General features: G+C 39.8%; 2 protein-coding genes across 5 annotated transcripts in view; one reads left to right on the top strand and one right to left on the bottom strand.

Moving 5' to 3' along the window:
• si:dkey-261h17.1 overlaps positions 1 to 8087 on the top strand; it is an 88497-nt gene extending 80410 nt beyond the window's left edge. The window contains exon 8 of the mRNA XM_037684671.1: positions 7374 to 8087. Coding sequence (XP_037540599.1) covers positions 7374 to 7565 — 192 coding nt within the window. The 3' untranslated portion in view covers positions 7566 to 8087. The remainder of the gene's footprint in view (positions 1 to 7373) is intronic.
• LOC119417459 (membrane cofactor protein) overlaps positions 1 to 23290 on the bottom strand; it is a 146442-nt gene that overhangs the window by 31786 nt on the left and 91366 nt on the right. The gene's annotated exons all lie outside the window — the stretch shown is intronic.

The following is a 23290-nucleotide window of genomic DNA, read 5'->3' as shown; positions in this document are numbered from 1 at the left end:
AGAGGAGTACTCACCGGGCTCGTGTCCTCGGCTGAGGAGTCCTTTGTGCCTTCCGCGGTACCTGCTGTTGGGCAGTCTGTGTCACACTCCGGAGGCGTTTCTATTGGCAGTGGTTTTCTCACTGTTGTCCACATTGTTTGATCACCATAATCTATAATCGCGTTAAAGCGATTTATAAAATCCTGGCCAACCAAAAATGGGAATGAGTCAACATGGGTCACGTGTACCGGGTGGTACAGTGTCATATTGCCAATCTGCATGTGAACCATTGCTATAGCTGTCAGGGTTGTTTTCATTTCTGAGAGACCCTGCATTTCTATAGCACAATCAGATAGAGGTATTATCCTGTTTTTCTCGGCTGCGGCTGTCCTCAGCTCCTCGAACAGTTTAGCTGACATAATTGTTATGTCTGCCCCACCGTCCAAGAGTGCTTCGTGTGTGAGGACACCTTCGAGTGTTACTGACAGGTACGCCTTTTTGGCGGCCCCCTTTCTGATAAAGTTACACAGAAACCTCTTGGGTTTTTTCTGACGTTTTTTCATGCGTTCAGAAGTGCTTGTGTAATCTTGGTTTGTCTGAACCGTCAGCACAGCTGTAGCTGTTTCTGCGTGTTCAGCCTGCGATGACTCGTCATCGTTTGTGTGTGTGATTACCCCCCTTTCATCCGATGAGGGGTTGTTTGAGGCAACAACAGCAACGTCTTGGTGTGTTTCACCGACATCTGTAGTGTTGTCATTCGCGCCCAGAGATGCTGTAGTGAGTACCTCACTGCATAGTGCTTTTGGTCGGCTTCCCTTGTCAGTGTGTTTCAAATCTTCTAACATTTCACGCAATTTTTCTGTCTCTTCCGAGCTCAGAGGTGGAGGGCCTTTTTTCTGGGATTTTTGTGATTTCTTCGCCTCTGGACGTTTCGTCCGAGGTGGGGGGGCGGCTAGGTACGTCTTTTTGGGGTTCCTCTCGGTTCCCATTTTTTTGCGTCCTCCGCTGGTCCCATTTACGATAATCACGTTCGTCCTCTGAAGGAGGAGCCTTTTTGTCCCAGCGTGCACCTTCATGATGCGGTTTGTTAGTCTGAAAATACTGCCTTTTTTCTCCTTTTTTAGGAGGGGGTGGCGATGAACGCCTTCCTTCTAATTCTAGGGAGTGGGGTTTAACCTTTACACCAGGAAACACTTCTATGGGCGTCTTGGCATGACAACGTGCCTCAAACACGTTCACAGCGCATTGTTTAATCTCACTGATGGATTTTTCTCTGTAATTTGCCATCATTTGCACTGACGTTTGAATGTCAGGATGGAGATTTTTGCTGAAAACAAATTTAAAACCTTCTTCTTCCTCCATTCCGGTTTCATTTCTGCTACCAAAATAAGCTTGGAAGATTCTTTTGTAATAAACTTTTGGATGTTCATTCTTGCCCTGCGTGACCTTGTCTGCGGCTGGATACCCAACAGGTCCTGCGCAGGAGTCGTACTCTTTGATCAGAGCTTCACACAGAAGTTTGTAATCCCTTCTCGTTGCATCTGGTAGACGCTCGATGAAGGTAAACACCTCTCTGTCCGAAGTGAGTCGTATCAGACTGATTTTATCTTCTACCGTAGCGTTTGGATAAGCTCTCAATCTGAAATCCAGATCTCTGAGGTACGCTTTTGTTCCAGCGGAGCCCAACGGTTCAGGGATGAAACGTTGTACATATTTTGAGATTTTTTGCAAGTCATCCATTGATGGAGAAGATATCAATGGTCTCACATGCGTGATCAGTTGTGGGGGTGTTACTCTGCCCGTTTGTGTAGGTGATTGGATGGGTCTAAAAGCACTGTGTGAGTAAAGAGGTCGTTGAGTAATTGGTGTATTAGTCCGACTTTGTTCAAGGTCTGGTTTGGATTCCAGGTCACCTTGAACAACATTCTGACCTTTTTCTATTGCTGCTATTAGTTTCGCTTCACATTTTTTTAAATGTTCCTGGGATGTACAGTAGTCACCTTCTAAGCGCATATGTAGCTTTTGTAGATTTTGTTTATCTATTTTGCATTGTTCCAGTTCAGTTTTTGCAAGCTGCAACTGTTGTTGTAGCACATCATTATCTGCACACGTGGCTTTGTACTGACGGTCTATTTCTTTAATCTTTTCATAAGATTTTGCTTCTAGTGACGCCTGCATTTCTGAGAGATCCTTCTCATGTGTTTTAGACATCCAGTCAAGGCGTTCCGACCGTTCATCCAATTCAGCTTTTAGAAGCAGAGAGATTTTTGCTAACCGTTCAAGGCTAAGCTTTTTACTCTCTGTATTTAATGTTCCTGCGGCCAAACTTTTCAGCTCTTCTTGTCTTTGAGCTTCATCAAGTTGTTGTAATTGCTCTTTTTCTTTGCCAATAAGTGGATTTGTCAAAATATGTAAGGCCCCCAAAATGATATCATCATTTGTTGGTTTTGAAAAGTTGTCTTCATCTTCTTTGCTTGTCATTTTTCTTCTATTTAAAGATTAAACAGGAGAATTTTAATGTTTTAGGTTTTTCAAAATAAATAAAATCAGCAAAGTCTCTTTGTCTGATGTATTTACTTTTATTTAGTGATTTATCAATTAAACGTGCACTATCCTTTTAGCAAATGAGTAAACTTTTTCCAACTTTGTGAAAATCTGTAACTGTTTCTATTTTTAAAAAGTTAATGTTTATTTTTGTACCTTAGTTTTAAGGGATTACCAGTGAAATAAAACTGTTTTGGTGAATGCTCTTTGCATAACACCTTATAACTTTTAAAATGCAAGATAACAGTAATTTTCAGCTTTAAGGAACGTTTATTAACTCGAAAAATGCCTTTTAGAAAAATTAAAACGTTTAATTTCACTATTTAGACCTAATAAGCGAGTGAAACCTGTCTTCTCAAGGTTGTCCAGAAGATGTCAGCCTTACCTTACTAATCTTAACTCAGACACTGTTTGTGTTATCCACTAGGGGAGCTATAACTTCCTGTGGCGTTCGGTTGACATCCTGTTGTTAGCCGCTTAGCTTGAAGTTAGCTTCGGCTAAACTCGGTTAAAATCAACATTTCTGAACGGATTTTACTTCCTGTGGCGTTCGGTTGACATCCTGTTGTTAGCCGCTTAGCTTGAAGTTAGCTTCGGCTAAACTCGGTTAAAATCAACATTTCTGAACGGATTTTTTACACAAACGTGGCAAAATTTCAACAAACACGACTTCTTAGCCTGAACATGAGTTTTTGGAACAATATTGCAGCTTCATTTAGTGATTTTAGGCGTAGTTAAAACTCCGGTCGTTAGCTGTTTAGCTTAAAATTAGCATCGCTAGTGTTGTTTGAAAACATCATTTTATGATGAATTTTAAGCTCTAACGTGGCAAAATTTCAGCGAATATGCTTCGAAGCTTTTAACCAGCGTGTTTAGAATCACTTTAGAGGCGTTTTTCAGCTTTAAAAAGCAGATTTTATTTCCCTATGAAAACAAATTTTCATTTCCGGGTCACGTGACTGAAATCACCAATGGCAAAGCAGCGCAGGGTGAGAGGAAGTGACGTAGCCACGCCAGTCAGCCTTCTCAACCAATCAGAGCGCTCCACAACAGCGAATTTCAACCAATCACGAAGCGTTCTCTCCAACTAGCAAGTTAGATTAGCGTGAAATAGTTCGTCAACTTTTCGTCTTTTAAACTGTCAAAATGCACTTTTTCTGTTAAAAATTGTAACGAATCAACTCCTAACTGTGTTCTGAGATGGCACTCAGCTTTTAAAACGTTTATCCATCTATTCAAAATACTCGTTCGAACTGAACAGAACCGAACTGGTCCACAGCCGGGTCTTAAAGCAGAACCTCGTACTTTTAGACAGAATAACGTCTTCCACAGCTCATCAGCTCTTAGTTACACGTAACAGACGTACAAATTCAGCTTTCATAAAGACTCAATGACACAATTTCAGCTTTTAAAACATTACTAGCCCAACGCTTAGAACATGCAGCGTTTGCTTGAAAGGCGCAGCTCCGAGCGCGCAGCTCCGGCTGCGTTTCAATCACAGCTGATAAACCGTTACTTTTTCAACATGCCAACATTTAAAAAATCAATCTTACACGTATCAACAGTCATTTATGAGGCGTGCGGGCCACCAGTTTGTAGTGAGTCACGTGGGTACGTGTCACTTGTTGTAGTATGACAAATATATGAAATATATATGCATACAATATTCACGAGTTCTTCATCTTTCTGACTGTGTAATGCCGTGCATTGAATTTAACAGAAATGCGAACGAGAGACGTTATTACCTTTGACCCATCAAAATGAATGGAGTCATTTATTTTCAGAATCAAAGTTTAACATCAAACATTTACATTAATTTGGCAAAATATGAAAATAATAACAGACAGTTTCACAAATAATGAACTTCAAATCACTCGGCAGTGATTTGAGGACTTTGCTTCAGATATTTCTAAAATATCTGTACTAGTTTTGTGAGAGAGAGAAGAGTTTAAGATGAAATGGAGATTATCTTACAGAGAACTATGTGAGAGAATTAATATCTGTTGACCAGAACGTGCACGCTTCATCAGATTTCAGCTCGCCTCCGGTACACTTTAGTCGAAGAAGAGACCGTTACCTTGTTGATGATAGATCAGCTCGATAGAGAGTCCTCCAGACCTTTCAGCGTCTCCGTTGAGAGCTGCTGAAATCCTTAGATAGTCGTGCGTGGGTTGTTCAAACAGAAGTTATAATTCCAACGTCTCTGACTCTTCTGAATTCTCGAATTCTCTTCCATTCACTTCACCATTCTCCATGAATTCTAACCAATTCTCTTCAGAACTCCTTGAGCACTGCTTCAGAACTGCTTCCGAACTACATGAGAACCGCTCCAGAACTTCAGAACTAACTTGAACTGGAAAGTTGCCACATTTTAAATGGGTCGACTTCCGGTTCAATTTAGAGCTTCCTGATTCGTGGATGTACCAGAAAGAGGTGTGGTTTTTGACGTAAGGTATTATCAAAAGTCGAGGTCAGGGAATGAGATTTGTTTAACAACTGACAGAGAGATTATTGCAAAAAGCAGACTTCGTGGAGTCTCTATTCTGATTATCTTCTCAAATAGTTAAACATGACATTTCTTCTTCAGTAAACATTTAGTTGACCGAAGCTTCAACTTTCACATACTTACGACTTGGCTCATTTCAGACAGAAAATCAAGAAATGCATATTCAGGTGATTTCTTCTTTGAATGAGGAATAAAAATCATTACTTACTGTTTATGTAAAATAAAAATGAGTAGTTCTTTTCAACCTGTAAGCATTGAGTGAAACTAACACAATTTGATTATCAAAACATTTGTAAGACAGTAATGATTATAAAGAATTGTCTTTTCTGCTTGATTAATTCAAGAAAGAAAGTCATCAGATGGCTCAGACTTATTCAGATCAATGAAAATAACAGTCTCTGTCCATCTGGTAGATTTGAGGTCATCAGGGTCAGATAAGGGTCAGATCATCAGGTCATCAGGTTCACTACAGGCCTATAAGTCGCCGAGCATGTAAATTATGCAAAAATACTGCGACTTATAGGCCAAAAAATACGGTAGTTTGAACCATCTGCTAGTTTCTCCAATTGCTGCACTATCATGGGTTTACTATCCCTTTGAATGGATTTCATGAGTATAATTTGTGCTTTAGAATAAACCAAAGCAGCTCCACTTCCTTTCACAGAAATGCCTGCCAGTGTTTTAATTAGGGAATGGAGCTGGCTGGCCATCACAGAGCAAGAGAGAGTGGGCCTGATCCAGAGACCGCCCTGCTCTCTGCAGTTTCATCTAGCTGCCAGACCCAGCTGTTCCTCTGCAGCACTATGTCATCATGGGACAGCCAACATACAACAGGGTGTGTCTGTGTATGAACTGCAAACATAGTGGATTGGTAGACCCCTATGTGTTCTTATGTCCATTGTTTTAAAAGATTCAAAGATTAAATATTTCATGTCAGTCTTGATGGTGTTTCACTTTTGTCTCTACAAAAAGAAGTACTGGTACAACTTATTTTGGATCAGGGTATAATAGAAAAACTTTTTGTTCATGATTTTTACTCCCTTAGATAAACAACAGGACATGTCATTGTTTATTTAAGTAAACATCCAAAACACAGACAAACTGAACATAATACAGAAACCTAAATGTAAGTAACTGTCTTGTGTTGACATTTTGAGGGTTTGTGAATCATCACTGTGGATTCATTTTGGCCCACTCTTTGTTTTTACAATGTTACTTCAGTTCATTGAGGTTTGCAGGAATTCATGTTTGCACATCTTTCTTGAGGTCCTGCCACAACATTTGAACCAGGGTTTACATTTGAACTTCAGAACATTGAATCATTTTGATTTCTTTTCAGTCTTTTTATTGTATATTTTCTGCTGTGGTTGCATCCATTGTAAATGGACCGTACTGCACATGTATAGCGCCTTTCTATCTAATCAAGATACTCAAAGTGCTCTACAATACACTCTGTGCCCTCATGTACCTCTACACACACATTCATACAGCACTCTATAGATTTCAACTAAGCTAATCTGAATAAATCAGAGCTTTATCACATTCATATATTGATGGGACACACATCAGAGGCAGTGAGGGGCTCAGTGTCTTGTCCAGGGACACTTCAACATGTGACTGCTGGTGGAATCGAACCCCCAACTCTCCCATTGGAGGACAACTGCTCTAACCACTCAACCACAGCTGCTCATTGTCCTGTGTACTGGCTCGGTTTGGTACACCATCAGCTTTCAGACAGATGGCGTTGCACTGGACTATAGACTCCTTTGGTCCACAGAGGAGTTCATGGTCGATGCAATGACTGAGAGGTGCACAGGTCCAGAACAAACGCAAATCGTCACAGTTCCACCTACGTGCCTGGCAGTTTGTATGAGATGTTTGTGGTGCTCACACACAGCTTTTACAGTTTAGCTTTATTTCAGTTTGATAAACAATTGTGTAGTGAGATCTGTGTGGACACTTGAGGTTAAATTAGAGTAATTTTCTAACCTGATAAAGACCAGGTTGATGGTGTTGTGCCCTGATATGTGGAACCTCAGAACTGAAGAAGGGTGGACTTTATTTTTCCCATGACTGTAACTCTTTATAAGGACCAGTAAGGACATGTTGATATTTTATTATGCTTTAATCTGTAAAACTTTGTATCTGAAAGAGGGTGCACTTCTTTTTACCATCATTTTGGATTGCATGCCAGCACACTGAGTCTGTTGCTCATGTACTACATTAACCGGGTACTTACAGGCTTTGTTATGTATTGTTATCAATCTGATTTATCTCCAAGCGACAACCAATCTTCCCATTTTATTAATTTTTAATGGAATGTTATTTTGTTCTGTATTTGCAGGCAGAGGAGGCCTATCCAGTAGATCAGGAGAATCAGGGGAACACCCTTGTTTCCGAAGCCCCTCTGAATCCCCCTCCTGAAACCCAGGAGAAACCTAATGTTAACGGAGAGTCCCCCGAGGCAGACAAGACTCCGACTCCTCCCCCCACCAACGGCCACTCCACTGCCAAGACAGCAGACACGGAGCTGTAAGAGCCCTACATCCACCATAGCCTCACTAACCCATTTATTTACATACACACACATACATATTTACATTTTCCACTCATTCCTGCTTGGCTACAGAGACCAGGGTAAAGAAGACAGAGGATGAAAACAATCTTACATCAGCAGCCATTTGTTACAATCCTGTTCCCCTTGGGCTGCATGCCTCGACAAACCTCAGGGAAACTAGACCTGATGATGATGATGAAGGCTGCTGGGTTGTTGACAGCAGTCAGGCTGAGATCAGCGAGCAGAGACTTGCAGTTTTGGGTGTGAAAAGGGTGTTTCTGTTTTTTTTTCTCTCTCATATAAACTCAATTAGCATTCAATTCCTGTGATAACTGCAGTCAAATCCAGCTAAGTCTCCACACCTCACCTCGTTTAAAACTTCAACCAAACCCTCTACTAATACCACATAACCACAAGATAACCTTTTGTGTTTTATCTGTAAAGCCATGCAGATAGAGGAAATAAATCCCGCTGCCTTGAGATCTGATTGCGTGTTTGTCAAAGAGAAACCAAACTGGGATCTCATCTTGTCAGACGTAGCGTGTTAACATTTACTCACATCTCTGGTGTGTATAAACTGTATATATCAGGACTTGCATTTAAGCTTCTTTTGCATAATGTACTGTAAGTCTGAGTACTTGATAAAAGTGAAAGATATCCATCTAAATGTTTGAAAGAGGCGTGTGAATGTGCTTGTGACAAAAGCCATGAGAACTGTAGTTTTGTAAAATGAGTGGAGCTGCAGTGAAATGGGACATTTTACACATGCTGTTCTCTTTGGGTTTGAACAAACTACAACCGAAGTTTACTCTGTTAGACCAACAGGTGATGACTGTCAGCTCGGCCCCGTCAGTCAGTCCGACTCTCATTTAAATGTACTGTACAGTTGTGTTTTATCCTGTGTAGCTTCACTTGTGCTATATATTTCATATTGTACCTAAATATGTATTTGTAACAACCTTGCAGTATTTGCTGTAGACCAAAAACAAACAAATGTACTCGAGATTTTGACGATTCTGATATATTTTTGAATATAATCCTTGTTTTATTGTTTTAATCTGTTGACAGGCTTGATATTAAGAGTTTTTTAGATATCTGAAGCAGAAAAAGGAAACAGGAAATGGTGCATTGATGTCTCTTTGTGATACATTTAGTATTTTTCTGACACAATCTCTCAGAAGAATATGTGACTTTTGTTTTGTGCACAAAACATCCCAAATCCCCACAAACTACTGTAACTGATAGAAATTGACACCAATTCAAGGTAACTCCTTTATAAAACATTTTTTAAATTTTACAATCACAATAAATGTGTGTCACATCACTATACTCTGCATTATCAGAGAGGATAAAATCAGATTAAAGTTGCATGTTTACATTTGTGTTTGGAAGTTGTGGATCGCCTGTGCTTTGTGCATTGCAGAACTGTCACAAAAGTGTCATACAACTTTAACTTGTTCAAAAATGTTATCAAAAATGAAGAAATTAAACAATGCATGAGTTGTAGTTTGGGTAAAACAGCTCATAAACAGACTTAGAGTTTGGTTGTTCAAGAACATTTTAAAATATAATCTAATAAATTGTCCATCTTTATTGTGATGCTGCAACTTTTTGGACACAATGAAAAATGTTCTTCTTGATCTGCTCTGTCTTTTTTTTACATTTTCATTACATCATGAATGTTTAATTTTACCCACCTTTAACATAAAAAAACAAGAAATAAATACCTTCCTATAAAACTCTCAGGTTTTTGTCTCCATTGAATCAGTTATCATTGTATGAATGGAAAAAAGACGTGTTTGACCTGCACGAGTACATTTTATTCCCTACACATGTTTCTGCATCCATGCTGATTCACAATCATACATCTGTTTTCTGTCAAATGAGAAAAATAATTCCCATAAAGTCCATAAAGCCACACATCTGCTTTACATCAGCAGTATTAATGACATCACTTTACTCCGTTTTTGTTTTTCCCTTTTGGGTGTGGCAAGAAAAACATTTCCTCTTATGTTTTTTTTTCTCTCTTAAATGGAGAACTCATTATTTTGTTAACACACCTCTTATTTATTTATTATATATATATATATATATATATATATATATATATATATATTTAACATATCTGCACTGTATGTCGCTTTAGGTTGACGTAACTACCAGTAATCTTTTTCCAGTTTATTAACATCATTTTCTCAATAATGAGACAAAGCTCCAGGTCGGTTTCTACTTGTGGGTGCTCCTTTCAGCATCCTGTAAAGAAAATGTTCCTTCGAGGCCATTCAGCATTTGTTGTTGTTTAAAAAGCAGCATGTGACACAGGAAGTACATTCATGAATAGAATCTGAGGCAGCAGATGCTGCGTGTTGCAGATTTAAAAGGTGTACCTCAGTAGATGTGAAGGTTCCTGAATACACTCACACCTAAACCAGTTTCACTCCTTGTCTCGACCAATTAGGGCATATGTGTCAAACTCAAGGCCTGGGGGCCAAATGTGGCCCTCGTTGACATTTTATCTGGCCCCAAGATGATATGTGAAATGTAAAATACTTCTATCTCTTGAATATTTTCAATAATCTTTTATTATGATGTCGAAAGCACAACAGAGGACATCAAATGAGACCAATCAAACTCTTGTTGAGGAATTTGTGACCAAGAAAATATGTTGGGTATCTGACTTGAGTTAATGTAGTTTCTGAAGTTGGCCCTTAGTTTGAAAAAGGTTTTAATTTTGGCCGACTTTTTTAAGTGAGTTTGACACCCCTGACTTAGGGTGCATTCACACCAGCCCTGTTTAGTCCGCTTTAATTGAACTATAATCCGTTTGCCTAGAAAGTCCGGTTCATTTGGGGAGGTGGGAATGTTCAATCAAATTCTGATGTGGACCAAAACTGTGAACTCTGGTCCACCTAAATACCTGGGTCTCAGTTCCATGGAAGTGAACTCTGGCGCGGGTCAAATGCAGTGTGAATGCAATCAGCCAGAGACCGCTCCAAAAGCAAGAAGTGGACTTCAGCGCACGGCATTCTGGGTAAATACAACCAAAGCAAACACACATTTCTCATACCTCATATGGAGCGGTCTCAGCCGCCTTGTGTGAAAAACAACATTCTCCATGGTCTTCCGCTTCATCTTCTGAGTCCATTGTTGAAAAATGGCAAAACAGAAATCCTAAAAACAATATAATTTGACGCCACTCCATTTTTGTTTTTGTTTTCGGAAGAAGAAGATAGTGATGGTAGTATGAAACAAAAGCTTTAAAACATGCTTCGAACCCTGCAGTAAAATTACATCGAACCACTGCTTCAGAGCCTGTTTTGGTGCAGAAAAAGTCACGTGACGTCCGAAACACAAACTGTTTCGTTGTCAGAATGAATCTCTTGACTGGTGCGCGATCCAAACAGCTGATTCCCTGGCACCGCCTCGTCTCGATTCTGACAGGTGACAGGTTGAGACAGTTTTGAATTGAGAGCTCAACACTATGAAACAGCTCTAAAATGTTTGTAGTGTGTTGGAGAGTAGGTGTGTTGTTGCTGTTGTTAGTTGAAATTGAGTAATTATGGAGCCAGCCAGGAAAAGAGGTTGTTCTAACATGTGGGAACACTTCATTCTGCTCATGATAAGGTGGTTTTGGAATTTAATGTCAAAAAAGTTATAGTAATGTTCAGCAGTGAAGCTATTATCTAACCCATTTAACCCATGTGTTTAATATAATTACAGTAAAATGATATATGTGATTTTAAAAATCATATGTCAGTATGGGCTCGAATTAATTTTTTTATTTACATTAGTGTATGTCTACAGGTGCAGTGTTTGGTGCGTTCAACTGAACTGAAGCATCTTGATACCTCCTCTATGATTAGACACTTCAACGCCAAACATGGAGATGCTGGAGACGTCATTTCATTGTTATTTTTAAGAATGATAAAGACTCGGACTCTGTCACAGTTACACAAGCACAATACCATTGCAACATTTTTATTAAATCTCTTCAATGCACATTTATCAATCTTTATTCAAAACATGTAAGCATTTATGTATGTGAATGTTCCTGTAAAGTGCCCTGAGACATCTTCATTTTTAATCAGGTCTCTCTTGTAAATGAGTCCTCGCGGCTCAATGGGATTTACCTGTCTAAATAAAGGTTGAATTAATGCAAACAAATGTATTTTCATAATAGTAAGTAGCCATGTAGACAGCAGCCTCTTGGCCTCAGTTTTCAGATTTGAACGAGTGATTTTTTCGAGTATAAATGTTATGCAGTTTGTAACGTTAAAAAAGGCCTTTTCAAGGTCTTTTAAAAATCAAGCTTATAGTGAAACTTGTGTCTGCGAAACCTACAGAAACTGTGAATAACTTGGAGTGCAACCCAATTTATGGCCTAAAAATGTTACTTTTTTATTGTAAGATTTAATTTGAGCAGCAAACACGACTTATTTTTCATCTCAAAAGAAGATAATTTTTCAATGGAGAATCTGTGGTGATACGAGAATGAAAGTCTTATTTGTCATTACTGTACTTTGTTCAACCTTGCCTTTAATGCCTCTGTCCAGTAACCCCTGTTCCCCTGCAGAACATCAACTAAAATGTCTTCTTACACTTTTTTCAGCGTCCCAAAGCCCCAATCTGCTCCAACACACCACCCCTCCATCCTTCATTCTAACCAGACCCCAGTTCCCCCAAACATCCACTCCTCCATCTAGCCAAAATAAGTGGATGGGAAGTGGAATGTGGGCTCGTGAACAAAACTCAGCTGGCTGTTTTGATGGTGGGGAGTCTCCCTGGTCAGTGCAGCCACTGCTGCCAAATACGTCATCTTCTACCTCTTTATGCCAAACCCGTCCCCCACCCACCCCCTCATTCCAAGCTCATAGATGGAAGATAATACAGAATGAACTGAGCAATAAAGGAGAGCACCCAAGAGACCAACTGAGGCACTAAGGTCAAGAAAGAGGTGCGGTCTGTATTTAATACAAAGGTAAACACTGAGGAATGTTCAGGTTCATGGTGAGTATATGGGGACACTACATGTTTTTTTATTTATTCCTGCACTAGAAATGATCCAAAATGTTAAACACAGTGAGGTGGAAACCTGAAATATTGTCACAGAAATACTGGCATCATATTTGTCTTTCAGGAGCACCACAGGGGCTTTGCATACCTACAGAAAGGAATAACTGCACAAGTTGTCATTTGTTCTGTAAGAAATGTATTCTGTTAGTGGCTATTGTAGTGAGTCACGTGAGGTACGTGTCACTTGTTGTATGACAAATATATGGATATATATTTATGCATACTTTTCACGAGTTCTTCATTTTTCTGACTGTGTAATGCCGTGCATTGAATTTAACAGAAATGTAACGAGAGACGTTGTTTATCTTTGACCCATCAAATGAATGGAATCATTTATTTTCAGAATCAAAGTTTAACATCAAACATTTACATTAATTTGGCAAAATATGAAAATAATAACAGACAGTTTCACAGAAAATGAACTTCAAATCACTCGGCGGTGATTTGAGGACTTTGCTTCAGACATTTCTAAAAATATCTGTACTGATTTATGAGAGAGAAGAGTTTAAGATGAAAGGAGATTATCTTACAGAGAACTGTGTGAGGGAATTTAATCTGTTTGACCAGAAGTTGCACGCTCCCATCAGGTATCTCAGCTTTGCCCACGGTACACTTGGTCGAAGAAGTCTTTACCTGGTTTGACGATGGATCAGCTCAGTAAGCATCCTTCAGACTGTTTCAGCGCCTCCGTTAAGAACAGCTAAAAATCCTCGGAGAGTCGTGCGTGGTTAGCTCAAAACAGAATTATAATCCCAAACGTCCCTGGTTCTTCATAACTCCAAACTCTTCATAACTCTTGGACTCTTCATTGCTCTGAAGCTTTCAGAACCAGCTGCACTCTCAATCTTGGAACTCTCACGTTCTCCAGAACTCTCAATCTAACATGAACTGGGGAGTTGCCACATTTTATTTGGGTCGACTTCCTGTTCAATTTAGAGCTTTCTGATTCGTGGAAGGACCAGAAAGAGGAGTGGTTTTGACGTAAGGTGTTTATCAACAGTCGAGGTCAGAGAATGAAACTTGTTTTCACATACAGAAAAGATTATTGCAGCAACAGCAGACTTCGTGGAGTCAACTCTTGGTAATCTTCTGAAAAAGTTTAAACATGACATTTTTCTCGGTAAACATTTTAGTTGACCGAAAACCAACCTTTCACACACTTACGACAGCTTGCTCATTTCAGACAGAAAATCAAGGAATGCTTATTCAGGTGATTTCTTCTCTGAATGAGGAATAAAAATCATTACTTACTGTTTATGTAAAATAAAAATGAGTAGTTCTTTTCAACCTGTAAGAATTGAGTGAACTAACACAATATGATTATCAAAACATTTGTAAGACAGTAATGATTATAAAGAATTGTCTTTTCTGCTTGATTAATTCAAGAAAGAAAGTTCATCAGATGGCCCAGACTTATTCAGATCAATGAAAATAACAGTCTCTGTCCATCTGGTAGATTTGAGGTCATCTGGTTCACTACACTATTGTACCCAAGTCCGAAAATGTTAAAACAGTTTGTTTTGTCATTTACACTTAAAGCTTTTTGCATCTTATTTTACAGCATTACAAATGACTTGTTTGGGAGAAACACAGGACTGATGTGAACCATGCATGTATGAAACAAAATCACATACTGGGAAATGTTCACATTTCTCCCTTTCTTTTATCATTTGCATTCATTAATAAGAAATTATTACTGGCTGAAATAAAAGATTATAATACTTTGGCAAGCACACCATAACCAATACTTGTTACAGCCAAGATGGATGTGCTTAACCCCCGAGGATCTGTTGCTCATTTTGTTAGCAAACAGGGTTTTGCTACACTTTGTAAATCAATTCAATTCAGTTTATTTATATAACACCAATTCACAAGAAAGTTGTCTCAGGGCACTTTACAGGAACATTCGCACACATAAAAAAACAATGAGTAAAGTTCTCTATCTAAGGAAGCCAGAAGACTTGTTGAATCTTCACTTCATCGCAGTCCTGAGCAAGCACAATGGCAACAGTGGAAAGGAAAAACTCCCTTTTAACAGGAAGAAACCTCCAGCAGAACCAGGCTCAGGACAAGCAGCCATCTGCTTTGACCAGCTGGTTGAGAGGACAGGAAGGAGAGACAGACGAGCACAGAATGGCAGGTCCAGGTGTAGGTGCAGGAGTACCTGAAAGACAAAAACACATGTCAAGGATAGAAAAAATAAATTACAAATACTAAACATGTTCAGCAAAGTAAGTAAAGTCAAAGTTAAAGTCAAGGTTTCTTCACTGTCATTCACATCATATGTGGTACATGTGGTGGAATGAAATTGTGTACACAGGTTCCCTGTTACAACCAACAAAAGCATAAAATGTAAAGAAAAACGGTTATAAGATCTAAGATATGAACTAAGAAATATGCTAAACTAAGAATACACTAAGCACTAATGGTACAAAAACAATCTGCCAAACAACAACAGCCTGAACATGAGTTTGCTAAGCAGATGAGGACAAATGAACACAGCAGCATGAAATAAATCAGTAGCATAAGATCCACAGCATGGATAATCAGCAGCACATATCAACAATCAAGTGGCACCCCACACTGCAGCTAGAAACCTGGAACAAGCCTCCACAAGTGAGACAGCAACACAAGTGACTAATGCTAATAAATAACATTTAACACTTTTCATTTAATATAAGTTAAAGTGCTATGCATATCATATGGCTGTTACTGAATATATGTCACCAGCTCTTACAGCTGTTACATAATTTTTGTAGCAAATAAGCATAAATAAGAGGGCTATGTTCTGACAAAGGAAAGTGTAAAAAATATCTGTATCAGTTATCAGCCAAATAAGTTTTAACTTATCGGCATATCGGCCGAAAATCCAGTATCGTGCATCCCTACATACCATACCAGCTTTATTTATTTGATTCAATTCAAATTCAAAAATATTTTATTAATCCCAAAGGGAAATTATTTATTTGTTATCCTCATTTCATTAAGAGATGTTATAGATGCTGATGGCTGTAGGCAGGAAGGATCTCTTGTAAAGGTCCATTCCACAGTGGATCCTAAGAAACTGGCTGCAGATGCCGTCCAATCCGTCCATCCAGACTTGGCTGGCCTCCCGGTTCCCCCAGGCTGTAGGACCGCCCGAATGTCGAGCAGAACTCCTCCCAGAGTGATGGCCACTCCTCCCAGCAGTCTGCCAAGCTTCTCGTCACTGCAGACAGCCAACTGTAGGTGCTGAGGGACGATCCTGTCCTTCCGCTGTCATGACCCATGTTTCCTGCTAGTTCCAGGATCTCAGTGGTCAGGCACTCGAGCACAGCTGGCAGGTAGATGAGAATGCGTCCACATAACATCCTTTTCAGCTCATTTGAAATTTAGGGCTGTAGTTGAGATATTATTTGAGTTTTTGAGATGTTAATCAGCTGTTGGTTGTAGAAAACTGCCTTGTTGCCATGGCTACGCATCATAACAAATGTCTTAAACTAAAAAAGTTTCAGTAAAAATCCTTCCAGCTGCACAGCATTCGATACCAGAGGAAACAATCATCCAAAAAATGTGATTTACATCCAGAAAAAGAGGAATTAAAGTTTCCAAAAGCAAAATCTCAGAATGAAAGTAAACCTTCTCCAACATGCAGCCACCTTGAGCAGCGCAATTCTAGAACATATATTTATAGATTATATTTTATTTATTTATATTTATTAAAATTTATATTTATATATACAGTATTTATTTATTTTTATATTATATTTATAAAGGACTTTAAACACCCGCAAGACCAAAGTGCTGTACACATAATAAAACAGTCATACAGTCAGATAATAGAAGTGATTAAAATGATTAAAAGTCACATAATAAAAGTTGTACACTTTTGTACAATGGTTATGTCACTTGTGGTAGATAGCTCTATGAAAGGCCTCCATCCATCCATTATCTTTTATCCGCTTCTTCCATTATGAGTCACGAGAGTCACCGGTGCCCATGTCCTGCAATCACTGTGCGAGGGGTGGGGGATACCCTGGACAGGTCTCCAGTCCATCACAGAGACACAGAGACAAACGAGACAAACAACCATTCACTCTCTCTCTCACACCTAGGGACAATTTAGAGTTACCAATCAGCCTAACATGCATGTTTTTGGTCTGTGGGAGGAAACTGGAGTACCCGGAAAAAAACCACACATGTACGGACAGAACATGTTAACTTCACCCAGAAAGTCCCCCGGCCAGGATTTGATCCGGCAACTTGCTTGCTGAGAGGCAACAGCTCTACCAACTGAGCCACCGTGCTGCCCCTTTTGAAAAGCCCTATTTTGGAAAGCCATTAAATCTACTTCAGTCTCATCATGTATCACACAGTTATTTGGGCATAACAAACACACAGGATGTGCTACATCTAGCTGTTGCTGCTATTAACAGTCACCAAGTCTTAAATGGATCGTTTTACAGTCAGATTAAATTAAAGCACAGTCATCATCCTTGTCGCAGTGGCTCCTGATCTCGCTGCTTGTTTTGTCATTTGTCCACAAAGTCTTTCTGAACAAAATCTGTCAGGACGTAAACAAAGTCCTCCATGGTCCATGTCCCTCAGCTGATCCAGTTCACCTGGAATGACAGGAGCTTCAAAGCCTTTGCTTTATGACACCAGGTGTGTTTATTTTCCAGCTCGCTGGCAGAAACCAGCACTCCCTCCTCGCTGGTGACCAGGTACCAGAGCTGGGAGCTCAGGTACAAAAAGGTGGAATACGCCCTTTAACGCCAGATCCTCAGAGGTATTTTATCACTTTATGTAATCAGAGCAGTGTTTAATTATAACATGAAGGTAAAAAAACATTCTGTTAAGACTCAAGGAACCCCGAGTGGTATGAGACCCGGAACGAGGCAGACACAGGTGGGTACAAAAGTAACAGTGTTTATCATTTACAGTGGATAAATAGACAGTTGCTTCTCTGCAGCCCAGATTTGAAGATGTATTTGGGTCCAACTCCAAATCCTTGGAAGAGCTCCAGAGGGGGACAAGGCCAAGGATCCAACAGAACGAGGAAGGCTGGCAACTGGTGGTTGGCAAGGCACAAGGAGAACCAGGACGAGGCACGAGGAGAACCAGGACGAGGCATGAGGAGAACCAGGGCAGGACCAGGGGAATCGGGACCGAGGAGACAGGAACGCTGGAGATAAGAAGAGGTAATTAGATTTACTTTATATAAACTTACAGTCCAGAGGCAACACTACCATTAGATGGTCAATGCTCCAGCAAAGAGTAACACTGGACTGCAGCCTTATGTAGGAGGTGGTCCTCATCAGGTTGATGGCCAACAGCTGTTGATGATTAGCGGCCATCTTGGATGAGGAGCTGCAGGCAGTTATACTCTTACACATTCAGTGCATTGAACCATTCATTCATTCAACCTTTATTTAGACAGGTTAATCCCATTGAGCCTCGAGGACTCATTTACACCAGATTTAGGCTTGGGATCATTTTTATCTGTAGTCCCTCAAAACAATAAATGCACCACAAATAAATAATAAAACATCTGACATCAATAAGACAAATTAAACAAATATTTAAGAAGCTAATTAGAACCCCAATCCTCCCATATTAAAAAAATAATTAATATTAATTACACAATGGAAATGAACGATTGTGGTGTTGATTAGATTATTTTATTTTTTTATAATGAAGGAAGTGGTTTTACATGACCAGGAGCAGCAGTCTAGAGAAAGCTGCTTGTTGGAAGGCTGAGTGTGGAATAAGGATTATGAGCGGATGTTCTGGTAGAACACAAGGAAACAGCTGAAGGGTGAGAAACACATTTTTGCAAACAGATTGGTGCTAAACCATTAAAGCATGTATATGCTGTTCCTATTTTTGAGAATGCTCTAAAATTCTCAAAATAAGTTTTAGTATAATCTCACAATGATGACATCTTAAGGGCTTTTCAATAAAGAAATGTGTGCAGCTCCCTGCAAACTGCATGGCTGGCATGTTTCTACAGCTACTGGCCTGTAGGCGTCACTGAGAGTGTTGTAATGGGGGAACCCAGAGAGTACAGTCTGAGAGGAAAACAGAACCAAGCTCGGATATAATTGAAAAAGTTTATTTACTGTGGAGATCAAGTAATTATTTACAGGTAGGATCTGGGGCTGTGGAATAGAGGGAACAGATTAGTTCCTGGAAAGCAACATCAGGCAGAAGACAGTTATATCTGAATTTTGGTTCCTTACAGTTGTGAGTTTAAAGGCAGCAGGAGGAGAAGGCTGGGGGTTTATCCAAACTTGAAGGTCCAGGTAAGTAGAAGGCAAGTGGTGGATGATGTGAGAGCAGCTGAGGAAGGAGCGTCACAGGTAACTACCATATAGGAGGCTCTTAATTCATCAGGTAGGCGATCCAAGAAGGTCGAGCTCAGGACAGCAATACTCTGGAAACAACAGAAAGTAAGTGCTTTAGAATATAAGTACAATAAAAGGCTGGAGGCAGAAGTACCGGTAGGTATGATAATGCTCCAGCAAGAGATGGAGCTCTTCTGAAGCCTTAAGTAGTCCTGGAGCCAATCAAGAGAATGACCTCTAGCTGCAGCTGCTCACTAGCTCCACCCTCGCACTGAAGAACCTGGAGGAAAGAGACTGAAAAACCTACAGAGAGGGCATACTGGGAAACTGCTGGTAATATTTAACTGTTAATAAACATTTATTGGACACAGCTGAAACTCAAAATGACCAATAATACAAATGCATGTATGTAATTATTGGGTGTATAATGAAAATGCACAAAATAGTGCAGAAAATAACTTAAACAACAATGGTTTTAACCTCAGTAGATTATTATTATCCATCCATCATCTTCTGCTTGTTCTGAAGTCAGGTCTCAAGGGCAGCAGCTTGAGCATGGAGGTCCAGACATCTATTTCCACATCCACTTCTTCCAGCTCTTCTGGGAGGATTCCAAGGTTTCCCAGGCAAACCGAGAAATATAGTTCCTCCAGCGTGTCCTGGGTCTTCCCCGGGGTCTCCTCCCATTCGGACATGCCCGAAGCACCTCCCTATGGAGGCGCCCAGGGAGCATCCTTACCAGATGCCCAAACCACCTCAATTGACTTATTTCGATGTGGAGGAGCAGTGGTTCTACTCTGAGTCTCTCCTGATAACTGAACTTCTCACCGTATCTCCAATGGAGAGTCCAGCTACCCTGCAGAGGAAACTCATTTCAACCACCTGTATCAACAATGTCATACTTTCAGTCTCTACCCAGAGTTGATGCTCCCAACAACATTGCTCCCCAGATTACAGGATGTATGAGACCAGTCAGACTAAATAGGTGAGTCTTCCATGACAAATGTGACCAACTGGGAAACATCTGGATCAAACTGGAGTTGCTGTGGTTACAGATCTTGTTTTTGTCTCTCTATATTTCTCAGCTGTAACTTTTTGCATGACCAGAAGGTAAATTGGCATTTAAATCATTTTAATAAAGTGTAGTGATTAGATAACATAAAAACTTTATTACTTTTTGATAGTATGATACATAAGTTTGATTTGATTGTGGATTTTATCTAATCAATAGAGGGTAAAATTATACAAGTATACAAATATAAATATATTCATACCACAACTAATATTTGGTTAAATGCTTTTCAGCCAGATGCAGCTCAACCTCACACTTTTTGTATCCATTTACATGAATCAGAGTCAGAGTCAGTTTCTTTATTGTCATTCGCACCACGTGTGGTACATGTGGTGTAACGAAATTATGTACAGAGTCTCAGTTACATCCAACAATAAAATGTAAATGAAAAACAGTAATAAGATCTAAGATATGAATTAAGAAAAATATCAACTAAAAATACACTAAGCACTAATAGCATAAAAAAAACATTACGTTGAACAGCAGCACGAACATGAATCTGTGTGAGCAGATGAGCACAAATGAACAAAGTAACATGAAACAGATCAGCAGCAACATGAAACAGATCAGCAGCAACATGAAACAAATCAGCAGCAACATGATGTGATTTTTCACAGTGATTATTCTGGTTAAAAGATTCATGAGTCTAACAGCCTCAGGGTAGAAGCTGTTCCTCAGTCTAGTGGTTCTACACTTAATGCGCCTCAACCTCCTGCCTGAGGGGAGTGGGGCAAAGAGTGTGTGTGTGCTGGATGAGTGGGGTCCTTCATGATGCAGGTGGCCCTCTTCCTGCATCTGAAGTGTAGATGTCTGTGATGGTGGGGAGGCTGACTCCAACAGACTTCTGTGCAGCCTCCATGCCACACGTTGATGCTGGAGCACAGGATGCTCTCCACTGCACACCTGTAGAAGGAGGTGAGGACTGAGCTTCCCAGTCCAGCTCGTCTCAGCTGCCTGAGGAAATGGAGTCTCTGATGAGCTTTCTTGATCAGGCTGGTAGTGTTGTTGCTCCAGCTAAGGTTGTCATTCATGTATACACCGAAGTACTTGTAGCTGGAGACCACTTCCACCACAGATCCTCCTATGTTCGGGGTGGGGGCTCCTTCTGAAATCCACGACCATCTCCTTCATCTTCTTTACTTTAGGCTGTTCTTCTTGCACCAGCTCTCCAGGTGTTCCACCTCCTGCCTGTAGCTGGACTCTTCATTGTTTGTGATGCATCCCACCACCGCTTTATCATCTGCAAACTTTACAATACGACAGCCTGGATGGGTAGGTGCACATGAGCAGCGTGAACAGAGAGCAGAGTGATATTGTGAATATAAGTAATAGTTCACAGCTTATTTGTGTGAAATCGCTGAAAAATAATACAAAAATGAATCTGCACACTATGGAAGGTGAATTAGTTTAGACCAGGGATACTCGTTGCACGGCTCCCGAGCCACATGTGGCTCACCATACTTTATTGGTGGCTCTCGTGACAGGTTACAACAATACACCAGCAAAGCAAATACATTTTTATAACGTGCTGGAGCATTGCACAATAATTGTGCAGTGTTACGAATCATACCGTATGAATAAAACTAAATAATAATGCACAATATAAAATTGTGTTAATCTATTGTTGAGGAGGAGGCAAGTCCAACCCGATGGTAAAGGTAAAAAATAAATAAAAAAAAGTTGTGTTAAGCTTCAGATGGATCAGCTGATCATCACCCGCCATGTGCATCTCTGCACCTGCTGTCATCTGCAGTGAAGGAAGTAGGAGCATCTTACGGGGCCGGTTCTAGGCATGGTTACATGAGGGGGCAGGCGGAAATGTGAAGGGGGCCTCTTCATCCGTACACATATTACAGCATATTCATTGTTGAGCATGGACTTTGGTATTCGTTGCTGTGTTGACTTGCGTTTTCTTCAAGGGATTGGGGTAATAGCTAAAAGCTGAATTTTTACACCTGTGAGTCAACATTTTCAACCACGAACACTGTCAAGTGAAAACAGAGAAACCGACTGACCCATGCCCATCTTGAATGTCTCACTGTGGCTGCAACTACAAATTACAAATACAATGAAGAAAGTCAAGGATGTCAGGGTTTCAGGCAGGTCAGGACAGGAGAGAACACAGTTGCGCAGGCAGGACTCAGGAGACAGGCGTACAAAATAAAATACTTTTAATAATAATAAATCAAAAGGCTGACATGGCAGCAAAACTTACAAAACAGATTCAGGAACGGGATCAAACAGGATCAGACTGGCAGGACAGGACAGGCAATACCCAACTATGAACCGACAGGACTAACAGATAGACTTTATATACACAAACAGGACATGAGACAGGGTGCTGTTAATCAGACGATCAAAGCAGGGACACAAGGGAGTACAGACGAAGGGCCCACTAGATGGTGCCATCCCTACAAAGGACATGCACCACAGCTTCTCATCTCAGTACTAAAGTACATTTTGTTTAAACAGATAAAGTGCTGGCTGTGTTTCTTTTTTGTTCATAGGTGGATTGTTTACTTTTTTCTTTTATTTGAATGACTTGGAGTGATATTGCGGCTCTCTTGACTTTGATCTGTCAATATGGCTCTTGTGAAACAAATAGTGAGGATCACCGGTTTAGACCTAAGTTTTATTGACTCATGTTGGGCGAAGATGACCTGCTACTCCTCCCAAGTGCCACTTACACACATGGTAGGTGGACAAGAACAAGTCAAAGCCATAAGATGCCCAGTTTAGGAAAAAGAAAAGAAGAGCTGAGAACAGTGATGGCATAGTTAGATTGAAAAATGTAACTTAGTTAGGTTACTGATTATTTAATTTGGAAAGTAACTAAGTTAGATTACTAGTTACTTTATTACAGGTAGTTACTTTCAGCAGCTGCTGACAACAACCTTCCGTCACCTCAACATAAAATTTATATTGAGCTTTGCCAATACTGACTTTATTGAAAGTGCATTTTAATGGTAACATCAACAATGACATATAAAGTTGAACTTAAAAACTATTTCAGGGAGAAAAAAAAAACATTAAAAAAACAAAATGGTCTTTCTTGAATTCATTAAACATAAATACTTTTTATTAAAAAATAAAGTTGTATTTCTTGTCTTCAGTATCATAAAGAAATACTTGCAAACCACTCAGGTTGTATATATATAAATATTTATATAAATATATATATATATATATATATATAAATATTTATATAAATATATATATATATATATATATAT

The sequence above is a fragment of the Nematolebias whitei genome, chromosome 11 (assembly GCF_014905685.2).
Source record: "Nematolebias whitei isolate Nwh7 chromosome 11, NemWhi1, whole genome shotgun sequence".
Classification (NCBI taxonomy): Eukaryota; Metazoa; Chordata; class Actinopteri; order Cyprinodontiformes; family Rivulidae; genus Nematolebias; species Nematolebias whitei.
This window is presented reverse-complemented; position numbering and strand designations above follow the sequence as displayed.